Raw genomic sequence first — 21247 nt, 5'->3', positions numbered from 1 at the left:
CCATTTTGGGGCCAATAAAAATCTTATACTGGAGCCCAAACAGGACAGAAAAACAAAGGGAAGCAGAAGCAGCTGGAGAGAGAGACTGAATGGCAGGGACTCGGGTATGATTTTACAGTGAGACACTTCTCCAAAAAGGCTGATGCAAATACAAATGCCTTACATCCCAGAGCAGTCATATACTGACATCTGAGTTGCTCTTTTTATTCCTCATAAGACTGGCCATCTGAGATACTGTGTCTGGGTCTGAGTTCCACAGTATTTGTGAAATACTGGAAGAACCCTGCAACGAATCAACAGAAATGACCAGAGGCAAATAGGGAGCATGAGCAGAGACTGGAGTAAAATTGATCTAACTTATCTCAGTGATAACTAAGTGGGCATAGGAACATTCAATAGACAAAACTCCAGAGAGAGAATTATGAGGGACATATGCAGGTAGATCTAGGAGCAATGGGACAGAGATGAAAAACAGGAAATAATTATGTTCTCAGAGAAATTATCCTAACAGCAAGTTTTACAAGGCTGAATCTGAGCAGATAGGAGGGGAAATCTACAACATGAGACATTTAAAATGAAACTACTAATGGTTTGTCCTCTCTTTAACTGTCCTGTGGTGGGAAAGGGACTGAAGGATCTAACAGGCCTTGTCTGTGAAAATTATAAACACTCCCAGAGAAAGCTATTTTCTTTAAGCATCATACACAGCAGACCCTGAGCCATGACAAGGGATCTCTGCTTCCCCGGCACCGGAAGGCAGGCTAAGCTTGTTTAAGGAGATGAACAAAGGACAGTGAGAAAAGCCAGCCAAACAGCAATTAGTACAGGACAGTGTTAGAACCACTCAGTAGTGCAGGAGTGAAAGATATGGGAGATGCACACCAAGCAGTGATACCTGGCACAAGGATGCAGGCAGAAATCAGAAGAGGGAAGATGAGAAGGTATCAAAGGAATGGGAAAACTTCTGAGGAGGAAACCAAGAAGAGAAACTAAGTGCTATAAGATATCAAGCTAAACCCTCTCCCTGTTGCACACAGACCCACGCAGACCCATATGGTTTCCTAACAATACCCTAGTCATCAGGACCATCAGTTGTTCTCCCCACCCTATCCACTCCATATGGTGCATAGTTAAAAACTGTGTCCACCTTTCCTGCCCTCTTTTTGCTGCCTGGCTCCCCAGTGTCCAAAATAGCACTTGAGGTAGAAGCCACCAGGGAGCATGGGTCCAGCAGAAGCTTCCCTTTGGGCTCCAATACCTTAGATATCAGTAGTTGCTGCTACTGCTGCAGCAAAAAAAGATAAGACACCATAGGAGTGGTAAAGAAGACAGGAGCCTAATAGAGGTCTGTGCTAGGGCTGTGAGAAGCTTTGGTCCCTGGTTCGATTCAGAAAGATTCGGCTATTCGGACATAGACACAGCTTTAAATGTTTTTTCTATGTACCTTTACGTAGCAGGTGGCTCGTGAATGCTGCAGTGCTGGGACACACAGAGTGTCCTAAGGGAATGTGGTGGGGGCTCTCCAGCGTGCTCCACAGAAGACCTGGAAGAGGACCAGAAGCACTTCCAATCCACTTCTGGGTCTGCCGGGCCCACCAGCACGCTTCCCAGCAGACCCGGAAGTGGACCGGAAGTACTTCCGGTCCACTTCTGGGTTCACCGCCAAGCACGGGGAGGGCCCGCCCCCTCACACTCCTGTGGGACGTTCCATGTGCCCCAGCACCGCAGCATTCACAAGCCGCACTGGTACCTCAAGGTATGTAGAAAAAACTTTTAAAGCTGTGCCTACGTCCAAATCTCTGATTCTCCGAATCGGCATTGAATCTTCAGATTTGGATTTAGCTGAATCGAATCAACAAATCGAATCACTGTTCCTGACTTGGGCCAAATCCGAATCTGAATCAAATAGGGCCCACTTTGCACACCCCTAGTCTGTGCCACTGGGGAAGCAAGGGATACTGCTTGTTAACCCATGTGAGTCTCACTGAGTAGTCGACTGAATGGTGCCCTAACCTCTCCCATGCAAACGTTAGAGAAAGAAGTGTAGAAGGCACCTGCCAAAAACCAAGCCAAAGTCACTTCCACTATCTCCTCAGTTTTGCAGGATTATAACAGCTTGAGCTGGGACCCCAAGGCCCCAAACAGCAGCTCTTACCTCTTTCTTATAGCACAGTTGGTTGTACATTGCTGGCTTAGGAATAGGTTCGATCTTCACTTCTTGGGTAGATGTCCGGTATGAGGGATTACTGTAGGTCAGGTTCCCCAAGCCAGGGTCTGTAAACTTGGATTTATTGTGCCTGTAGGAAGAAAACCATCATAAGCAAGGCAAGATTCTATTGCCAAAATGAAAGATTCCATAAGAAAAGCCACAACCCAATGTGTGACGGGGACAAACTCCCAGGCCCGTTCTCAGTATCAGCCCACCACCTGTCTATGGGCAAACCGCCCATCTCATTCGCCTGCCATGTTTTGTTATTAATTGATCCTGATGTTAAATAGGCGGGAGGCTGCTCTTTGAACACCCTGATGTACAAGAGCGATAAGTACATGCTCCAAACTCCTCTTAACGTGTCCCATGCCTCGCAGATGACATATCGTTTGTTCTATCTCCAGCTTAAGGCCAGGCCAAACTCAGGACGTAGTTTGGCCCCTTACACACTGCCCTGTTCTGGGCCACATTCACACCACCCCTCTCTCACCAGGGCCTCTTTCACTCCACCCCTCTCTCACAGGGGCCTCTAGCATACTGCCCATCCCTGGGCCACACACACCCTGCCCTGCTCCCTTAAGCAACCCTGGAGGGCCATTAAGCTTGACTGTTCATTCCTCGAGTGGCCCTAGCTCAGCCTCTTGGGTCTCTCCCATGACCTTCATCTGAACGGTTGCCAGTCAATTCACCAACTGTGGGCTGCCTCTGCTCCTAACCCCTCACCGGACCATGCCGCCCCTTCCTTGGGCCAACACTGCACCCCTACTCTGGGGCCCTAGGGTAAACACCCCTCTCAGGCTCAGATGCTTCCCTCTATGCGTACCTGGCCTCAACTCCACCTTCTCATTAGGGCCTGGGGTCTTACACCCCTGCAGGCTCAGGTGCTCCTCTCTGAGCATGTCTGGCCCCCACTCCTGGGTCTTACACCCATATGGGCTCAGGTGCCTCTTGGTAGGCATACCTGGCCCCACTGCTCCCACCAGTAACCTACCAGATAATGGGGGCTAGGGTTATTGAGTCGCCCTTCTGCTTATTGAGGCACCGCCTTTCACTGGGGAGGTTAGCAGTCCTGGCACTTGAACGGCACTGCCCCACCACAGGCAGTCCCACCAGGCCTCCCTGCCCCAGCCGGGTGCAGTTTTAGGTCATGCCCAGGACCATGGGGCCTCCTCCTTCCCCGTAGCCCAAGCCCTTATCTCCAAGGTGTTCCTGGAGCAGTATCTCAGCTGGGTGACGTTACTCCCTTGCTGGCTGGCAGCAAACTGCCCCCTCAGACCCGAGAGCTGGGCTCTAAAATTACCGCCCTAATCAATCACCTGCCAGCTGCCTATTCCAGCCCTTAAAGTGATGGAGCACTGAAGCTGCTCCATCATACAATGAATAAAAGGCTCCAGTGATCTCCTATTTCCTCACTCAGGCCAGAGAAGGGCCTTTTTCATCAGGTCCCTACAACTGCCCTACAGTCATCATACATTAACACAGCATGGTAGAGTTCTAATGACTACCACCAGACTAAAATTAGTGAGGGCAGAATAGGATGCATGGCTTTACAGGGACAATGATTGGCAAAAGGAAAACAGTCCCTCAGGGTGAAGCTCATGGAAGAAGTAGGCAGAAAGCATTTGGAACTCACAGATTTACCAGACAACCTCCATAGCTAGGGTGGCACAAATTTAAACACATTCTTGGACATCACATTCAGACTCTCTGTATAAAACAGAGACAAGGATCCGAGGGAGAAAGGTGTATACACATAAGGGTTTACACTTTTTTTGAGTTCCCATAGGGAGAAGGAGAGCTTTCAAGCCCCATAACAGCTTGATCTGCTTTCCAAGTAATGCAAGAGTTTTTTTATATAAAATAAAATAGTCATAATAGAAAGCAGCCAACACAGCTTCCAACACAGATTGCAGGGAGTGTAGCCCTAGATGACCTTTGCTGAGAGTCTCTTTCAACCATGTGACTCCATCCACCAAGATCAAAGCTAAAGGGAGTGGAGAGGTACCTGTATATAATCAAAGCAGCGATAAGCATCAGAATGAACAGGACACTCAGGAGGCCTCCAATAACATAACTGACATGCAATCCTTCTCCTGAAAGAGAACAGCAATGACTAGTTAAGGGCCCTTCTGTACCACCAGACTATGTTCACCCTGGTATACCCACTCTGCATGTGAGCATGCAGAGTGGGTATCAGCAAGTCACATCTAGGAGGAGAGGAGGCTTTGGTTGGTGCAACATGAGCCCTCTGGTGCATTCTGGGGGCTGCAGGGGTGGAAAGGATGGACTCAAGGAATCAGGTGCATGGAGGAGACCTTGGAAGAGGGGGTGATGGTTTAGCTTGATGGTAGGGATGAGTTAACCTTCTACCATTAGCCCTCCCATAACCTGGTAGTTACTCTGTGCTGAGGGAAATAAGCTTCCCTTTTCAAAAAGTCTAGACTAAAAGAGTGAAGAAGGAAAAGGCAGGCTTGCTGAAGCTAAGCCTATCCCAGCTGAGTGGACAAAGGTGGGGGGCAGGGGAGAACAGAGAGAAGGGGCTCTCTGGCATCATGTAATGACTATCCACTGTCCACCTGGAGCAGACTCTGTTTGGTACTGGTGAATGAGAGAAGGCTGATTTTCATTCTCTGTCTTACTCGGAATGAATTTGAGGAAGACTTCATTTGAGTCAGAAGCACTGTGGAGTGAAAGGCACTGGCTTGGCCTGGAAGAAGGGCCAAACTAGAGAAGGAGAAAGAAGAGGAACTTGCCTGTGGTTGCCAGCACTGCCTCATTTTCCCGGGCACACAAGTTTTGGCCAGCATCTTTGTCAGAACAGCTGGAAGGAACAAAGACAAACAGCCCATTAGTGCCAACCCTTAGGGCAAGGAGGGTGTGCTATATTTGCCTTTGCATTCATAAATACATAACTCCAGCCACAAGTGTAGGAACGAGGGCTGCCAAACTGGCAGGCACAGAATATACTGTAAACCAAGTAAAAATTATACATGCACTGGCATTAGCAAATCCAACAAAAAATAACTTGAGATTCACACGTGCAGATTCAACACATTTACATATCTCACAGGGTGTCAAGCAGGAATAGAGTGGAGCTAAAGATGGAGGCTAAGGGAGGTGAGAGAAGATCCTCCTTCCCCTGCTAAAGTAACTCAACATGAGGAATAAAACCTCATGTAGGACCTTATGTTGGACCTCATCCTATACATCCCAGAGGATCCACATCCTTTCTCCTATAGATTCACTATAGATGACATTGGGATTTTCAGGCAAAAGTGGACCTTACTAAGTACTGTGCACCCCTCTTCCCCTTGTCTCTGTGCTGAGATTGTGCTCCCAGTGAACAGGGAAAGATGTCTCTGCTTGTAGTACTTAAACCCACCTACCAAGGAGAAGCTCTCTGTGCTGGCCAGGGGAAAAAGATGGCCAAAGAGACAGCTAATTATCCACACTGGAACATGAGTTGAAAGCTGCAGAAGCACTGTTCAGTCCTGTCCAGGCTATCCACTCAGGGCCAAAGTAGGATTGTTCCCAGGGATTTGCCTAGTCTAGTTTTAAATGATCAAAGTAAGGCTCCCACCCAAGTCAGTTATGTTAAGCACAGGATAACAGGCTTGACCAAAAGAATTCTAGCTTCTTACACAGCGCAGTAGGCTAAGTCATATCTGAATCGAATGGACAGCAAGGCCTCTACACCCCATGCCCACTCCAGAGACCTCTGTCCTCTCTTTTCATAGATGGGGTTTCTTCAACTACTTATAGGGCATTTAGATCTCAGAACGTTTCTTTCTGTCCTGGGAAAGTGGACGGGATGTGATCGTGCTGTATCTGGCATGTATACCCACATTCCAACAGAACATGCACTCACTTTCCTTCTGTTGTTTCCAGAGATGTGTGAGGTTTACTTGTTGAAGCTCCTTGGCTGGGTGGGGTCTGGCTCTTTTCACTCATACTGGTTGTTTCAGGAGCAGGGGGCACCATACCAGGAACTAAACAATACAGAAAAAAAACCAAATAAGAGCTTGATTCTGTGAGACTGAAGAAAGAAGATTAAGAACTTGTGTTAAGGGCCCCCATATGCCAGACCAAGCATCTCCAGATTGTACTCCAGAAATGCTTAATTTGCAGCACAAGATGCTGCAGGGATTTGTGTAGGGTGTAGGGACCTCCAAGATGGTCAAATATCCATAAGGGGGGTAACTAGGGGTCCTGATGCAAGTATCATTTGTGACTCCTATAAGGAGGTTGTTCCCCCAGAGAACCTCTTTGAACTCACCAGTGGAGCAAGGCCTCCCATCTGGTTCATCTGGACATGCACAGATAAAGTCAGAAGCTCTGGCAAAGCAGAGATGAGTGCAGCCTCCATTATTCACACCACAGGCATTAGAACCTGAAGGAGACAAAGTATTGCACATAGAGGTGGTGCTCAGATAGATTTGACTACACAAGGGCAGGAACCTTTCTTCCATCTCAGATAGGATAACCTCTTTCCGTTTCCCCTTCCTCAAGGTCATGGATTTTCTACTCCATGAAAATCACACATCTCAGGGCTGAGTGAATTACAAGAATTAGGCACTGATAAGGTCAAAATAATCTTGGGGGAAAAAGGAGCTTAAGTCAGATGGGAATCAGTCAAGAGGAGCCCCACCATTGCAGCCAAACTTACAGGGCTTCAGAAAAAACTTATCTTCTCTTGCCTCATTATTTCACTATCATAGTAGCTTTCAGAATTATCTCACATCAGCAGGTGTTGACAGAGGTACTCTCCACTCCCTCTACTGAAACCTCAGAGTGAGGCAAAGAAGAAACCCCAACAAAACCAAGGGGAGAGTCAACAGTTTGGATGTTGGCAAGGGCTCTGCACTAATTAAAATTATCAAGTGGTACTGAGGGGCACTGGGTTCTGTCTGGCTCCAATTAGCCAAGGCAGGAATCAAGACCTTCCCCACATACCTGTTTGCCTCTGAGGAGAAACCACAATGATATCCATTAGCCCCTCAACATTGGCCAGGATAGTCTCTTTGTTCCGGCCAGAGTATTTGTCCACCCGCTGGATTGATTTGGTTTGCCAGTCAGTCCAGTAGATCCATCTGTCCTGCTGCTCAGAGAAGACAAAAAGCACATAGAGATTAGAACACTTGGCCATATATATAGGGACTGTACGAGGGAGTTTTCATGTGGCTTAGAGCTCCATACAAAGTCCCTTCGTCCAAGCCTGGCTTCCCTCTTCTCAGAAGTGTAACTCCATCCTAGAGCAACTCAGCCAATCTTTCCTTAGATAAACACTAAACTGGAGAGCGATACACCAGCTTCCACATACAACCAACTACACTATAACATCCCCGAAGCAGTCCAGCTCTCATACAGTCACTGATTTCCTCATCACTCTAGGGAGCCCCTGTTTACCTGTGTCAGGGCAAAGGGATGTGACACCTGGCTGACCAGCACCTGGCGCAGCTTCCCATGGAGATCAGAACTCTCTATACGGTCAAGATGTGCATCTACCCAGTAAATCCTGTAGATAGTGGGGGAGGTGAGGGCGGAGTGGTAAAAGAGAGGGAGAAAGAGAGAGATGAAACCAGACCAGTCTTCTACCCATACTTCCAAACCTCTCTTTCAGATCACTCACTAGGCAACACTCTTCAGAGGACTGTAGTGATAAAGCTCACCATTATTACATCTCTTACTCAGTCCCTCTGGATATTACAGCACGAATCCACATCTCTCACTGACCTTCTGGTGTCATAATCCAACGTCAATCCATTGGGCCAACCCAGGTCAGTGTTTATTAAGATTCTGCGCTCAGAGCCATCCAAGTTTGCACGCTCAATTTTAGCAACGTGACCCCAGTCTGTCCAGAAGAGGTACCTGAAGATTGAAAAGGGGTAAGCCCTCAGGAAGACACACAGAGACAGGAGACATTTCACTGGATTCTCTGAAAAATTTTTTACTTATGGGCCAAACTAATAGATTCTGCATTTTCTACTAAATGCTCTAGTTCTAGTCACATATCATACCCATCTCCTAGTATCTGTTCCCATCAGCTCCACATGGCCTTAGCTCTTTGCCAGTCATTTCACTCTGCAGAGCCAACCCTTGGGCACCCATCAGGCTCACACTAGGCATCCTTTCTTCCTATCCAAACTCCCCCTTGATTTAGCCTTGTATAATCTGTCCTCTCCCATCCCTCCCTTCTACTGACCCCAGACCTACCCCTTCTTGGGGAAGACAGCAATTGCTCGGGGCTCATCCAGGCTGTTATTAATCAGCACTTTTCTGCAGCTTCCATCCAGTCTGGCCACTTCAATGGTGTTCCGCCCTGTGTCTGTCCAATACAGGTTCCTGGCAACCCAGTCCACAGCCAACCCGTCTGTTGTCTTCAGTCCCTGACCAATGACAGTCTCCATGTTCCTGCCATTCAGATCTGCTCGCCTGGGGAATTCAGTGCCAAATGGCATGAGAAAAAGACAGTTTCTAATGAGCCTTCAAGTCTCCCTGTGCCCATTCCTCTCAGCCACTGGATCTCCAAACATCAGCCCTAACACTGTCATTGTGTTTTTTCAGCCAGGTCCCAATTAGTTGCACAACCCAAATTATTGTGTGTGCTTCCAGCAGCAAGTGAGCATCACTGTATCCTCCCACCTTTCAAGGAGGGACTTCCCCAGTCGATTGGAACATGCTATAAGAATCTACAATACACAAAATCCAGTCTTTGAGGCTGAGTATGAACAGTCACTTACAAATTGGGCACTGTATGGGGAGCAGATGACAGGCACCTACCTGATGACGTCAAGGAAGACATCTGTGTAGTAAATCTTGCCATCCACACTGTCATAATCCAAAGAGATTACATTGTTCAGCTCTGGGACAGGGATGTGGACATCAGTGTGATCACTGGTGTCCAGTGAGATGCGCCGGATTGAACCACGGCTGGAGAAGAGCAGATAGGTCTCTGGAGATGGATCACAAGTCTGCTCGTCTCTCTTCAACTGGATGCCAGTGGGGCAGGCACAAGAGAAGCCAGTAGGATGGGGGAGGCAGAGGTGAGAGCAGCCACCATTCCTTACGCCACACTTGTTAAAGCCTTGGGGAAGAAGAGGAAAAACAATCTAAAGTACCTCACTTCCTAGAGACTAGACCCTTGCCATCTCCTTACATGCATGAGTGACTGGTGCCTCCTGAATCTGGGGGCGCACCAGCCCTACTGACAGTATCAGCATCAGCCGTCGGGGGGGGCACCAGCCCCGTCAGGGGATGGGGGGGCGGGGGTCACGTGCATCCCTGGGCACCCCCTACCCATCGCCTATGCTTACAGGACAGAGAGACCCACTACTGGCAACTGATTTCACCCCAACCATGTTCTTGCTCAAAGTGCACCACAGGCCTCTAATACAAGGACCTACCTAAAGCTTTGCCAGCTGCTATAGGGATCCAAGGATACTGGTGGGCTCAGTGGAAATGGTAACTCCATGATTTGTATCCCTTGATATCAGGATGTCTCCATGGAGGAGAGACAGCAAAAGGCTGGCTGCTGTTGGCTGGCTGAATATCATGCACCTGTAGTTAAGCTGTGTTATTTGCAATCCTAACACTAGCAGTAAGATCCCAGACCATAGGGGAAGTAGTTAAATATGTCATTCCAATCTGCTCATGGAGCTTCTACAGTAAATCAGAGACATCCTGTGAGATGCTAGAAAGGCCAAGGAAACAGGGAGGCCTATATTAGGCACTTGGCTTGTTAATGTCTTTTAGGTTTGTGCATTAAGTTATTTTTTAAAACACAGCAGTGTCCAGAGTGTTTAATAAGTCAGTATAAAAGTAGTTTGAGGGAACAGTCTAGCAAGAAGGTCGGAGCAGTGGGAAAGAGGTGAGGGAGACAACTGGGGTAGAACTGGGACTGGGAGATTAACCAAATGCAGCAGGTGGTGAAGAAAGAGTGGTGCTACAAAGTGTACAGATTCAAGGGGAGGTGGTAGGGAGCTATATGTGAAGAGGTAAGACATTGTCTGTAGATGGTAGTGAGGAGAATTCCAGGGAACTGAAGCAGCAGTGCAGTGCAAAGGCACAGGGAGGATTGGTCAGCAGGTAGGCTGTGCAGTCCCTGAGAAGCAGAGGAAGGAATTTGGTTCAAATAAAATGGAGAAGGTGATATGATAAGAAAAGCAGAGGAAGAAAAGGTGCAGGCACAGAGGTGCCTTCAGTGGCAGTAGCCTGGAACATTGTGAAATGTCAAGCAAAGAGGTGAAGGCTGCAAATAGTGGGTCAAGAGATGATCAGGCCTTCGAACAAAGTTTTAGCTTTAGTGGGTCAAGATAAAGTAGAAGGGACAGATTTTAGAGAAAACAGACTCCTGTCTTTTCTACTGTACATGAGTCTTCTTGAACCAGCAAATCCCTTAGTAGTTCAAACAAGTGTGGATTGCTTAGTCCTCCTTGTTAAGTCTCAGAATTGACTGGACTGATAGCCTCAAGCCGAGGATTGACAGGTGGGCTGTGTCTGGGTACCTGGGGGAGGTGGTGGTGTTGGAAATGACCACTACAGAACAGGGGGAAACAGAGAAGTGGGAGGTAGCAGGGAAGATTTAAGGTTGGAGGAAAAGGAGCAGATCAATTTCTCCAACATACACTCTGCTATGGAAATGTAAATGGGTCCCCTATAGTAACAGATTCTAGGGGCTCCTCTGAATCACCAAGGTTGGATGCTCCTGTCTCTTAAGCAGCCTAGAAACTTACCAAAGGGCCGTGCCCTGTCAATCGCTTGGATGTCCATTAGGCCAGGCAAGTTGGCCCTCACCAGGATAACGTTGGCCCCAGTGTCCTTGTCAGCTCTGTGAATGCTGCGGGTTTGCCAGTCGGTCCAGTAGATGTAGGAGTCCAGCAGGGTGAGGCCATAGGGATGCTGCACTGGGGACAGCAGGGTGTGGCGGCTGGCACCATTCAGGTCTGCAGCTTCAATGCGCTGAGGGAGGAGAGAAGAGAAACTACTTATTCAGACCCTTCCTCTGAGACTAATGTCCCCACCAGACCATCATCCCCAACAGCACAAGACCACAGGGAACCCTTGAGCCCTTCTACATAGTCCCTTCCTCTTCCAATGCCTTCCCCTGGAAACAGCCTCCAGGATACCAGAGACTCAGTGATAACCCTGTAAAAATCATAAAACAGACTCCAACCTCTGTGTGTGCATCAGCCCACAGCAGCTGAGACCCAGCCTTATCTACTGCCAGGCCATTGGGCCAGCCCAGATTGTTGCTGATCAGCACCACACGTCCTGAGCCATCCATGCCAGAACGCTCCAGCTTGGCATGCTCCCCCCAGTCTGTCCAGTACATGTACCTGGAAAAAAACAACAAGGCATTAGAGAAGCAGGAGAAAGAAATGAACTCTGCCTTGCTTCCCTCTCCCAGGATGGTCCCTTGTCAGCACTTACCCCATCTCATGGTACAATGCAATTGCCCTTGGGCTGTCCAGGTTCAGCCAAACCAAAACCTTCCTCATTGATCCATCCAGGTTGCCCACTTCAATCCGATTGGTCCCTGTGTCAGTCCAATACACCTTCCGGCCAATGGCATCCACTGCCAGCCCATCTGTGGTCAGCAGACCTGAAAGAGCAAATGGTCCCAAAGTAGCTTCTCAGCATTCCACACAGATGAGGAAACTCTGGGAATTCCCTCTGCCCTTACCTAGAGTCTTGGGAGTTCTCCCCTTACAATATCCATAGGCCTCCCCCCATAAACACCCTCCACAAATCTGGGAGTCCCTCCCCACAACTCGGAGGAACTCTCCCCACTTTGGCTGCCCTAGGGAGACATGAAGTTCTCTAATAAAGCATTCCTACCTGTAGTGATGATATCCTCATACTGAGAGCCATCCAGCGCAGCCCGGCTGATCTTCCGCAGTGTGCTGTCTGACCAATAAACCTTTCCTGGTAGGGAAATGGAGGAGGGGGAAAGGAGAGAAAAGCAATCAGCAAACGCCTTCATCCAACCCCAGGCCTCCTTGAGATTACAGGCACCTGGATCACTGTGAAGAACAGAAGGACTATGTAATCCAGAGATCTGACAGCATCATAGGAGAAACAGACTGCCTCCAACTCCATTAATGACAAAAAGCCTCTCCCAGAAGGGGACACTACAAGGAACCATGCAGGAACACAGGCTGTGGGGAACCTGAAAGGATGCAGTTTTTTTAACATATTACTGAATAGCTATGTAACAGACCCACAACTGGTTTTCAGGAGATAAATAATCAGACTCTCTCTTACTACCATGGAGAATGGAAACTACAATCTAAACGTATAACGTCAGATACCCGGCATAAATCAGCAAACATCAACTCAGCTCTTTTTACATGAAGGCAGGACAGCAAAAGCTTAAATCCACACTCCATGTGAACCTATACAAAGGGAGAAGGCAGTTTATTCCTGTCAGCTGGTGTTGAAGCCCTCCAGAATCTGTTTTTGCACTAAGACAGGGCAAGGAGGGAAGGAAATATAAACAATACACATTGGAAAAAATAGGGCTCTCAATCTGCCCATATTCATGCTACCAAGTAGATAATAGATAGCATCTTTACACATGCATTCTATTGATTTAGTTAACTGCAGCACTTCAGTGATCAGTGAAGGCCCAGACCTTCCTGGGGATCCACTCCGATTGCAATGGTATTTTTCATTGTGACATTGACTGAGACGACAACATCTGCAAAATATGGGATATCCAAGGAGACCATACGGATGTCCGTCCTCCGAGCAAAGATCAGGAAGCTGGTCATCCCTGCAGAAAGTTGGGAGATGGACAGGCAGTCAGTGTCAGCCAATTGTCCCTGGGGCATCACTTGCTAAACAATGCCCTTGACCCAACTGCTGAGGAATAGATCTCTTATTTACCTATGGGGCAGCAACCTGAAAGCTCTCATGAAGACATTAGCCCTGCTTGGATGGGTTCGGGTAGGATATTGAGTGTAAGCCTGATTCCTTGTCAAGGTGAATAAGATGAGGGGATAAATGCCAGCTCCAAGCCCTTAAGCCAAGAGCTCTCCATTGTCCTGAATGGGAAGGTGCATGAGGGATGGATGGATTCTACCTAGACCAGAATACAGCACAGTGCCTTCTCAAGTTGCGGGGAGCCCAGCCTTAAGCTCAGGGCAGAGCTACAGGAGAGACTGACATGTACCTAAACCACTGGACATAATATTGATGTTCCCTTAGGATAATCCAGCCCCTCTCCACAGGGTAACCTCAAGCCAGCTCACACCATACTTGAGGGTACAGCTACCAAAAGACTTCTCAAGGCAAGCTGAGACTGACCATCACACCCAAGTCCCATAATGTTAATTTTGTTCCAGTAAATACTGTCACGGGGCCAAGAGTGGACCATGAACGATCCAGCTGCAATGAGGATATTATGGAAGAAACCTACCAGGAGAGCAGGTCTTGCCATCAGGTTGCAGATTGATACCAGTAGGGCATGTACAGCTGTAGCCTTTAGGCAGAGGAGCCAGAAGGCAGAGGTGGCTGCAGCCACCATTATTAACTTCACATGCCGTGTGCACTGTATGAGAGAAAGGAATGTAAAAAAATTAAACAAGCACAGGCTATGAAGAGCTCAGCATGGAGCTCCTGGAGTGTCTTATCAAAAAGGACATCAGCTGCAAAGATGCAGGCTGGGGACACTTCCCTTACATTTTCAGTACTGATTTATTTCCACACACATTCTGCACAGATGTGCAGGGCAGCAAGAGTCTGAATGCTTGACAGGGATGTAGACCCTGTACCAAGAGACCTGTTGCAGGCAGCAGCTGTTAAGCAAGCTGAGTTCCTTGAGGGGTTGGGGCTGCTGGCCCTATACCTGAAGGTCTGTGTCGATGGAAAACATGGATGTCCATGAGGTTCTCCAGGTTGTCCTGAAGTGTTTCACGAGCCTGCCCTGTCCTTCGGTCTGCACTCTGGATGCTCTTGGCCTGCCAGTCTGTCCAGTAGATCCGCTCACCGTAAAGAGTAAGCCCAAATGGATGAGGTAGATTGCTCCCAATCAGCACCTGTCAACCCCCAAGATAAAGTCACCAGGAAATCATGGGGGGAGGGGGCTATTTTAGCCATCCCTTGGCTCATTCCCCAGAAATGGATGTACAAGAGAGTCAGTAGCAGTAAAAGGAGGAAGGACTAGGCTGTAGGGCTCAAGGCAGTGCCCAGCTTCAGAAGGCCCTCCATACATAGTTTGTGTTCAGAAAGAGGTTCTTTGCTCTCTGGATGAGGAGCTGACAGTGTTTTCCCAATTCAGGGATTTTACTTCCAACTGACTGTCCCTCTTTCTATGAGCCCTCTGGGACAGCCACTCAGCCTCCCAGACTCTCCCCTCCTGTAGCCTAGTTCTCTTACCTTCCTATTATCTCCATCCAGACTGGCATACTCAATGGTCTTCATACCAGCATCTGCCCAGTACAGGCGCTGAGACTCATAATCAATGGCCAGACCATTGGGCCAAGTCAGATTGGAGGAGATGATCACCATGCGGTTGGAGGCATCCATACCAGCACGTTCAATCTTTGGGCTGGCCCCCCAGTCAGTCCAGTACATGAACCTGAACACAAGCCAAGAAAGAATGAGTGCCTGCACTCTTACACCTCTACAGCTGCCTATCATTGACACCAGAGGAGCAATGTGGCTTTGTGCCTTCCACAGCCAGCAGAAGACTGTCAAACTACCATTCTATCTGCAGAGCTCCACCATCTTTCTATATACCACTCTAGTTCAGTGTCCCTTTCACTGCAAACTACCAACTGCCTGGAAGATGAAAGAGAACAGTGAAGTTCTGTTTCAACCCTTCAACACTTGGGAAGGAAGAGCTAGTAGTCTTGTGCTCAGGTATCTCAATTGACCTTGGTTCCCAGTTCTGCAAGGTCCCATGGCTCAGAACAGAAGCTTTAATTGGAAAAATTCACTCTTTCTGCAAACCTGCTGTGGAAATTTGCTTTTTTTGGCACAAAGGACAGTCACTGATAGGATACTCCTGAGCCTAGGACTAAGTGATTCTGAGCTTACTGGGAACCAAAAGTTGAACTAATGGTCAAATTTCACTGCAATTCAGATTTGTTTTTAGATCAATCTAAATGGTTATGCAGATAGCAGGGGCCTACCAAGACCTCAACATGGAACAAAGGGCATTTTCTTCTCTCATTAATGTAATTTCATGGACTTCAGTGGTATTGCTCCCAATTTTTGCTGTGCAAAACAGCAGGAGGTGGCTCAAAGCAACATAGAGCTTTGACTTATCTGTTAAGAAGCATGTGATGCTTACTCTGGTGGCATTCACTTTTAAAGCCAGGCCCCTCCTCTCAGACCTTGAAAGGAATTGCTATGGAGACCTCTCTGATACCAGAGCCCCCAGACATCACATGGAGGTGTAAGGGTACAAGAATCGTACTCAAATAACCTGGGTTTTACAGAAAGATTGACAAATCAATCCCATATGAAAAAGGCTCTTACCCTCCAACAGGGTCCACCACAATATCTCTGGGTCTGTCTAGGTTTTCCCAGATCAAAACAGTCCTCATGGTCCCATCTGTGTTGGAGACCTCTATCCGGTCTGTTCCTATAGAGATTGGGAAACAGGGACCGAGAGAGGGAGAGAGCAAGAGAGAAAGCAAGAGAGAGAGAGCAAGAGAAAGTGATAGATTACAGCCCTCTGGAATCATAGAACAGATCACAAAGAAAACCACATCTGCACAGTGATCTAGTTTTCCCTCCCTTCATCCTTCACCCTGACTAGAAAGCTGGTAGTGAGTGTGGAACAAGTTGACTTGCTGATCAGACAAGATATTCTCACATTCACCTCTCTAGCCCACTGCTGCTAGTCCTATATATATGGGAGGAACCACTAAGTCAGGTCATTGAAAGTACCAGTAACTGGCATCAGAGGATGGCTAGGGAAGAATCATCTTCCTGACTGGCCTCAGTACTGTTATCTTCTGGCAGGACCATCCTCAAGATCCTAGCCATTATACTGCCACTGGCTTGGAAACATAAGTGGGTGCCCACCACAGGCTGTGCAGTGAGAAGCTAACAGGCGTTTTCCTCTCACACCATATTCCTGTATGCATCAGGATAGGATCCAGACAGAAGCAAACAAAAAAATCCAAGTTGGTTCCTCCAGTGTTAGAAACATGGAGGAGAGACCATGTTTGTCTGACAGAGACAAGTTTGGGAGGGACACAGATGGGACTGCCCTGCTGCTATTGCATCTTCATGAAGGGTGAAGACTAAACCTAAACCCAGCAGAGAACCCCAGTACCTGCATCAGTCCAATACAGCTTGTTGGTGACCCAATCAATAGCCAATCCGGCTGGGCTTTCCAAGCTGGTGTCCACCATAACCTGAGCAAAAACCAAAAGCAAATGTCATAAAACAAGAAATCAGCAAAAAAAAGCCCTTGAGACCAGTTCACCAGCTTCGTCAATAGCAACACAAAGAACTCCCACTGGCAAACCCCAGCAGGAGAAGTCCATATGAGAAGTATTGGGAACACCTGTCCACATACAGAGAATCTCTGCTTCACTCTCCAGCCTCCAAACTCTTGAGCTCTGACAACTATTCCCTGGTTCAGTCAACAGATGCCTGAACAAGAGACAAAGGGAATGTCCAGAGAGGAAGCCAAGGGAGAGGGCTGTGTCTGCTGCATGTGAGGCAATTTGTGTTTTAGTGAAACATCCAAGCAAATCAGTTTGATCAAGCAGAGATTCTGAGACTGGCAGGCATGTACAGTTGCACACACCACGTGGGCAAAGAACTTCTGGGATCACCAATGGTTAACACGGAACAAAATAAATGTGGCCATAAACAGAACCATAAGCAGTAATTCAGCTGAACTAAAACAAAGCCCTAATGGCTTATAGTCATCTTATGCCCAGCGTCCAAAGAAACCTCAGTCTTCCAAACTCTGGCTGGCCTAACATCCCAATTCAGGACAAAGACTTTACCTCCTGCCCTGATCCATCCCATTTTGCCCGACTAATGGAGTCAGTGCTAACATCTGTCCAGTAGACATAGTCATCCTTTGAATCCCAATCCAGAGCCACAGCACTGCGCACATCAGCAAGAGGGATGACATCATCTGACAGGTCATCTGTGTCAAAGCTGATCCGACGGATGTCCATCCTTCGAGCAAAAAGCAGGAACTTGTCAAGACCTGATCAAAGGTCGAAAGGTCTTCTTTTAATTTCTCTAAGTTCAACAACATAGTGACAGACACAGACAATTCTCCTGTTACATTCAAGCTCCACTGCATACACACCTCTCAATGCTGATTCATAAGCTAAGACAACACAGTTTGAAAAAGGGTGACACCATGGAGGGGTTGTGGGGAGGGAGGGGAGGAGAGACAACGTGGTGCTGATAAGCAGTTTCTTAGGGGATATCATTTTGCAGGGAACACATGAGATGTGCCCCCAAAGATGGCATAGATCCATCACAAGCCTCTTCTTCACCATTTTCTGCAAAACAAGCAAAAATGGCCTAGTTTTCCTGTCATCGACCTGGCAGTGAGACTTAAATGGGTCATCTTTCATAAGAGCCAAATAGGTCCAGCTCTAGCTTGTGGGGGTGTCTCTGAGCCAAAATCAGGTGTAATGCACAAGGTAACATTATCACCACCTCTGTTTAAATGGGTAGGAATGGGCATGTACAATATACAGGTAACCTGTGCCAAGCTGGTGTTCAACAAAAAGTGCAAAAGCAACATCACTCCCTGTCAAGGAGGATATAAAACTGGAGGAACCACCAACCAATGAATGTAAGCCACAGCAAGCCTCTACCCTACCCCACTCTATCCTCTAAAGCTTCCCCCCTCTTTCCTCTAAAGGCTTTTCCTGCTGCACCCCATCCACCCTGAGCTTTGCAGAGACACAGATGCTGCTTAATCCCATTTCTGATCACTTCCATTCGTGGTTCTCAGGGAGTACCTCTGGGGCTGGGAGTGTTTGGCTGGTGTGTTCGAGCTCTGATCCCCATCCCACTTACTCTGTGCACAGGCATAGCTGCTGGTCTTGCGGAAACCAGTGGGGCAGGCACAGGTGTAATCCTTGTTGCTCGGCAGGCAAAGGTGAGTGCAGCCACCATTGTTGGCCCCACAGCGGTTTCTCCCTGCTCAAATAGCCAAAAACAAACACAACCACACATAAGGCAACTAGTAAAGAGTAAGAGAGACATTAGCCAGAAGCAGGAGGGAAGCTGAAAGGAGTCTCACTCTGGGACAGCCTGCTATGACCTCCTGTCCTGCCCATCAGGCAGACTAGGCCATGGGTGGTTATCCCCCAACCCATGGGCCACATCTAGCCAGTGGAACTGGGTCATCAGGCCCACTGGACTCTTCACAAGTCTAAAAATTTGATGGTGGGAGGATGGCAGCAGTATTAATTGCTGCATCTGCAGGGAGCTCAGCAGGCTGGATAGCACGGTCTGGCACACTAGATCAGATGCAAGGGGCTGGGGTGGCACGGGGAAGGATCCAAGAGCATGGGTCTGAGCCGAGGTAGTGCAGGGCCCAATTTGGGTGTGTGAGGCTAGGCTGAGGCAGCGTGGGGCCTGACCCAGGTGCACAGGGCCCAACCCCACATAGTGACTCCTGAGGGATCCAGTCCATGAACCAGCTCTCTGCCACTCATCCAGCCATCAGGGCCAAAAGGTTGAGCACCACTGATTAATAGAATGGCAGAATGTCTATTTAAAGCAAAATAGCTCTTTTAGAATAAATCCACATATGGACACTTTTGATCTTATTCTCACTTTTATTCCTCTTTAGCCTAATCCACTTCCACTTCTTTTACTGAAGAATAAGAGCATCTATACATAGAATTATCCAGGAGCAACTTGTTAAAAACAAGGCTTTAATATTTGCTAACAAAAAGCTATTATCTCCCAGTGTCAGCAGAGGGAGCTCTTGTAATATCCGTCCACTAATGAAATGGAGGGCCCTCATACCAAATGTATCACAAGCTGGTGAAGGGAGAATGTTAGGGTTGACTCCAGCAGCAAAGGAAAGATTAGGAGAAGCATGGATCTGGGTAGAAGAGAAGCTGAGTGGCACACGGGTCATTATGCCAAGGGTCCAGATCTAGGGCTTCCCTGCCTCAGAACAGTAACTGGTCCCCAAGCTGGTATGCTGCCCTTGCCCCCTCTGCAGGTACCTGCCGGCTGGCGCTGAGGATGCAGCGTGTGAATATCCATAGGAAAGTGGAGCTTGTTACGGATAATCTCCTGGTTTTTGCCAGTGAACTTGTTGGCGCTGTTTATGCTCTTTGTGTGCCAGTCTGTCCAGTAGAGGCTGTCCTCAAACACCGTGATAGCAAAGGGATGTGGGAGGCCTGCAGCAAAAAGTACAGTACAGACAGATATTAACCCATATCCCAGGAAAGCCAGACTGGGAGAGAGACAAGGGAAAGTTCCTTACTCTCTTACTCAGTGCTGCCTTTAACAGGCTCAACTAGCCAAATCCAACTCTCAGTAACAGAAGGATTGGGAAGAAAGAGTGGAAGCACCCATCCCTGAGGGGTGTAAAGGGATGGCATAGCTCACCCCACAATGTCCAGCCAGTTGAGGTAAGTACAATTAATATAGCAGCAGCTCAAAAACAGGTACTGCTGGTCCTCCCAGGTACCCCAGTTCTCACCCTGACTGATAACAGCCTTCCTGTTCCTCCCATCCAAGTCAGCCCTCTCAATGACATGATGCTTGGCATCCACCCAGTACATCCGGTGCCCAGCATAGTCGATGGTCAGTCCATTGGGCCAGAAGAGGTGTGTATCAGCAATGATGCGCCGATTCGAACCATCCATGTTGGAGTACTCAATGCGAGGAGTGTTGCCCCAATCTGTCCAGTAGATGGTGCTATAGGAAGGAGGGGAAAACCTGAAGTCTGGGAAGTTGAGGCCCTACAGACAGTACCAAGTATCATTTCATATCAAGGGAAAGAACAAGCTATTCCTATGACCTGAGCCACAAGACTTGGTCACAGGCACAGGAGAGGCAAGGAAGGTAAGCTCCCACCCACCTTCCACACAACATATTCTGGTTGAAGGTTGCCATGATCTAAAAGCATGGAGCAGGAATCCTAGGCCTCAAGCTTCCTGCCTACTAAGGCTCTCAAAACCCATGCATACATGCAGTGCCTATGACCACAAATAAGGCTCCATGCATGGAAACAAGGAGAAGCCTAGCCCCAGGATGAGCTGAATAATGAAGGGCCTAATGTGTTCAGGATTCTTTCCAGACAGTTCAGCAGAGGTATTCATTGGAATCCCAGATCTCCACTCACCCCTCCATGGGGTGCAGCGCAATTGCTCGTGGCTTCTCCAGATTCTGCCAGAGAAGCACTTTCCTGTGGGTGCCATCCAGATTTGCCACTTCAATTCGAGATGTCCCAGAGTCCGTCCAGTATAGCTTGTCATGGATCCAGTCAACAGCAAGTCCACCTAACCCAGTGGAGAGTTAATTACAGACTGAAACCAGGAATGGCAGACTACGCTGCTAAGAACAATTCCTCTTCCTCCTCCCTCAGGGTCTACTTGGCCTTACTACCACAACTGAGGGGGAGATAAACTGCAGGAAGTGAGCATCCACTAGCATCCCCATCCAACCAGAGACATACCTGGGAGGTGGCGGACATTACAGAAAAACAGGGCTATCACCAACTGTCTTGCTTCCCACTAGCACACTATAGTTGGCCCATTCCCCATGCCTTTGCCCTCATTGCTGCCATGCACCTGGGCTCTCCAATCCTGTAGACACCACCTCTTCCACATTGCTGCCATTGAGGTTGGCCCTCATGATGCGGTCTAGTGTAACATCAGACCAGAACACCAGCTCCTTGCTGTGGTGAAAGTCCAGGGCAATGGCATTTTCCAGGTTGTTCAGAAGTAATGTATACTCTGAGCGGTGAGGCAGCACCTGTCGAATATCGATCCGATTGGCAAAGAGCAGCACTGGCTCTGGACCTGTAGGACAACACAGGAAGACAATGTGAAAGGCGCCTGGTAGCAGTGGCAT

At 48.2% G+C, this 21247-nt stretch overlaps 1 protein-coding gene across 1 annotated transcript in view; it reads right to left on the bottom strand.

Moving 5' to 3' along the window:
- LRP4 (LDL receptor related protein 4) overlaps positions 1-21247 on the bottom strand; it is a 67160-nt gene that overhangs the window by 6776 nt on the left and 39137 nt on the right. Inside the window, exons 12-37 of the mRNA XM_025207911.1 lie at positions 20965-21195; positions 20517-20673; positions 19872-20089; positions 19390-19566; positions 18224-18346; positions 17185-17393; positions 16500-16581; positions 15695-15800; positions 14588-14789; positions 14058-14247; positions 13629-13760; positions 12843-12983; positions 12047-12133; positions 11639-11810; positions 11382-11544; positions 10942-11167; positions 8990-9293; positions 8423-8641; positions 7943-8077; positions 7616-7724; positions 7163-7307; positions 6486-6599; positions 6078-6198; positions 4963-5030; positions 4215-4302; positions 2156-2297 (exon numbers count right to left, since the gene is read on the bottom strand). Of these exons, the coding sequence (XP_025063696.1) occupies positions 2156-2297; positions 4215-4302; positions 4963-5030; positions 6078-6198; positions 6486-6599; positions 7163-7307; positions 7616-7724; positions 7943-8077; positions 8423-8641; positions 8990-9293; positions 10942-11167; positions 11382-11544; positions 11639-11810; positions 12047-12133; positions 12843-12983; positions 13629-13760; positions 14058-14247; positions 14588-14789; positions 15695-15800; positions 16500-16581; positions 17185-17393; positions 18224-18346; positions 19390-19566; positions 19872-20089; positions 20517-20673; positions 20965-21195 (4061 nt within the window). The remainder of the gene's footprint in view (positions 1-2155; positions 2298-4214; positions 4303-4962; positions 5031-6077; positions 6199-6485; positions 6600-7162; positions 7308-7615; positions 7725-7942; positions 8078-8422; positions 8642-8989; positions 9294-10941; positions 11168-11381; positions 11545-11638; positions 11811-12046; positions 12134-12842; positions 12984-13628; positions 13761-14057; positions 14248-14587; positions 14790-15694; positions 15801-16499; positions 16582-17184; positions 17394-18223; positions 18347-19389; positions 19567-19871; positions 20090-20516; positions 20674-20964; positions 21196-21247) is intronic.

This window comes from Alligator sinensis, unplaced genomic scaffold (genome assembly GCF_000455745.1).
Source record: "Alligator sinensis unplaced genomic scaffold, ASM45574v1 scaffold592_1, whole genome shotgun sequence".
Taxonomy (NCBI): domain Eukaryota; kingdom Metazoa; phylum Chordata; order Crocodylia; family Alligatoridae; genus Alligator; species Alligator sinensis.
Note: the sequence above shows the minus strand (reverse complement) of the source record. Positions and strands in the feature narration are given on the sequence as shown.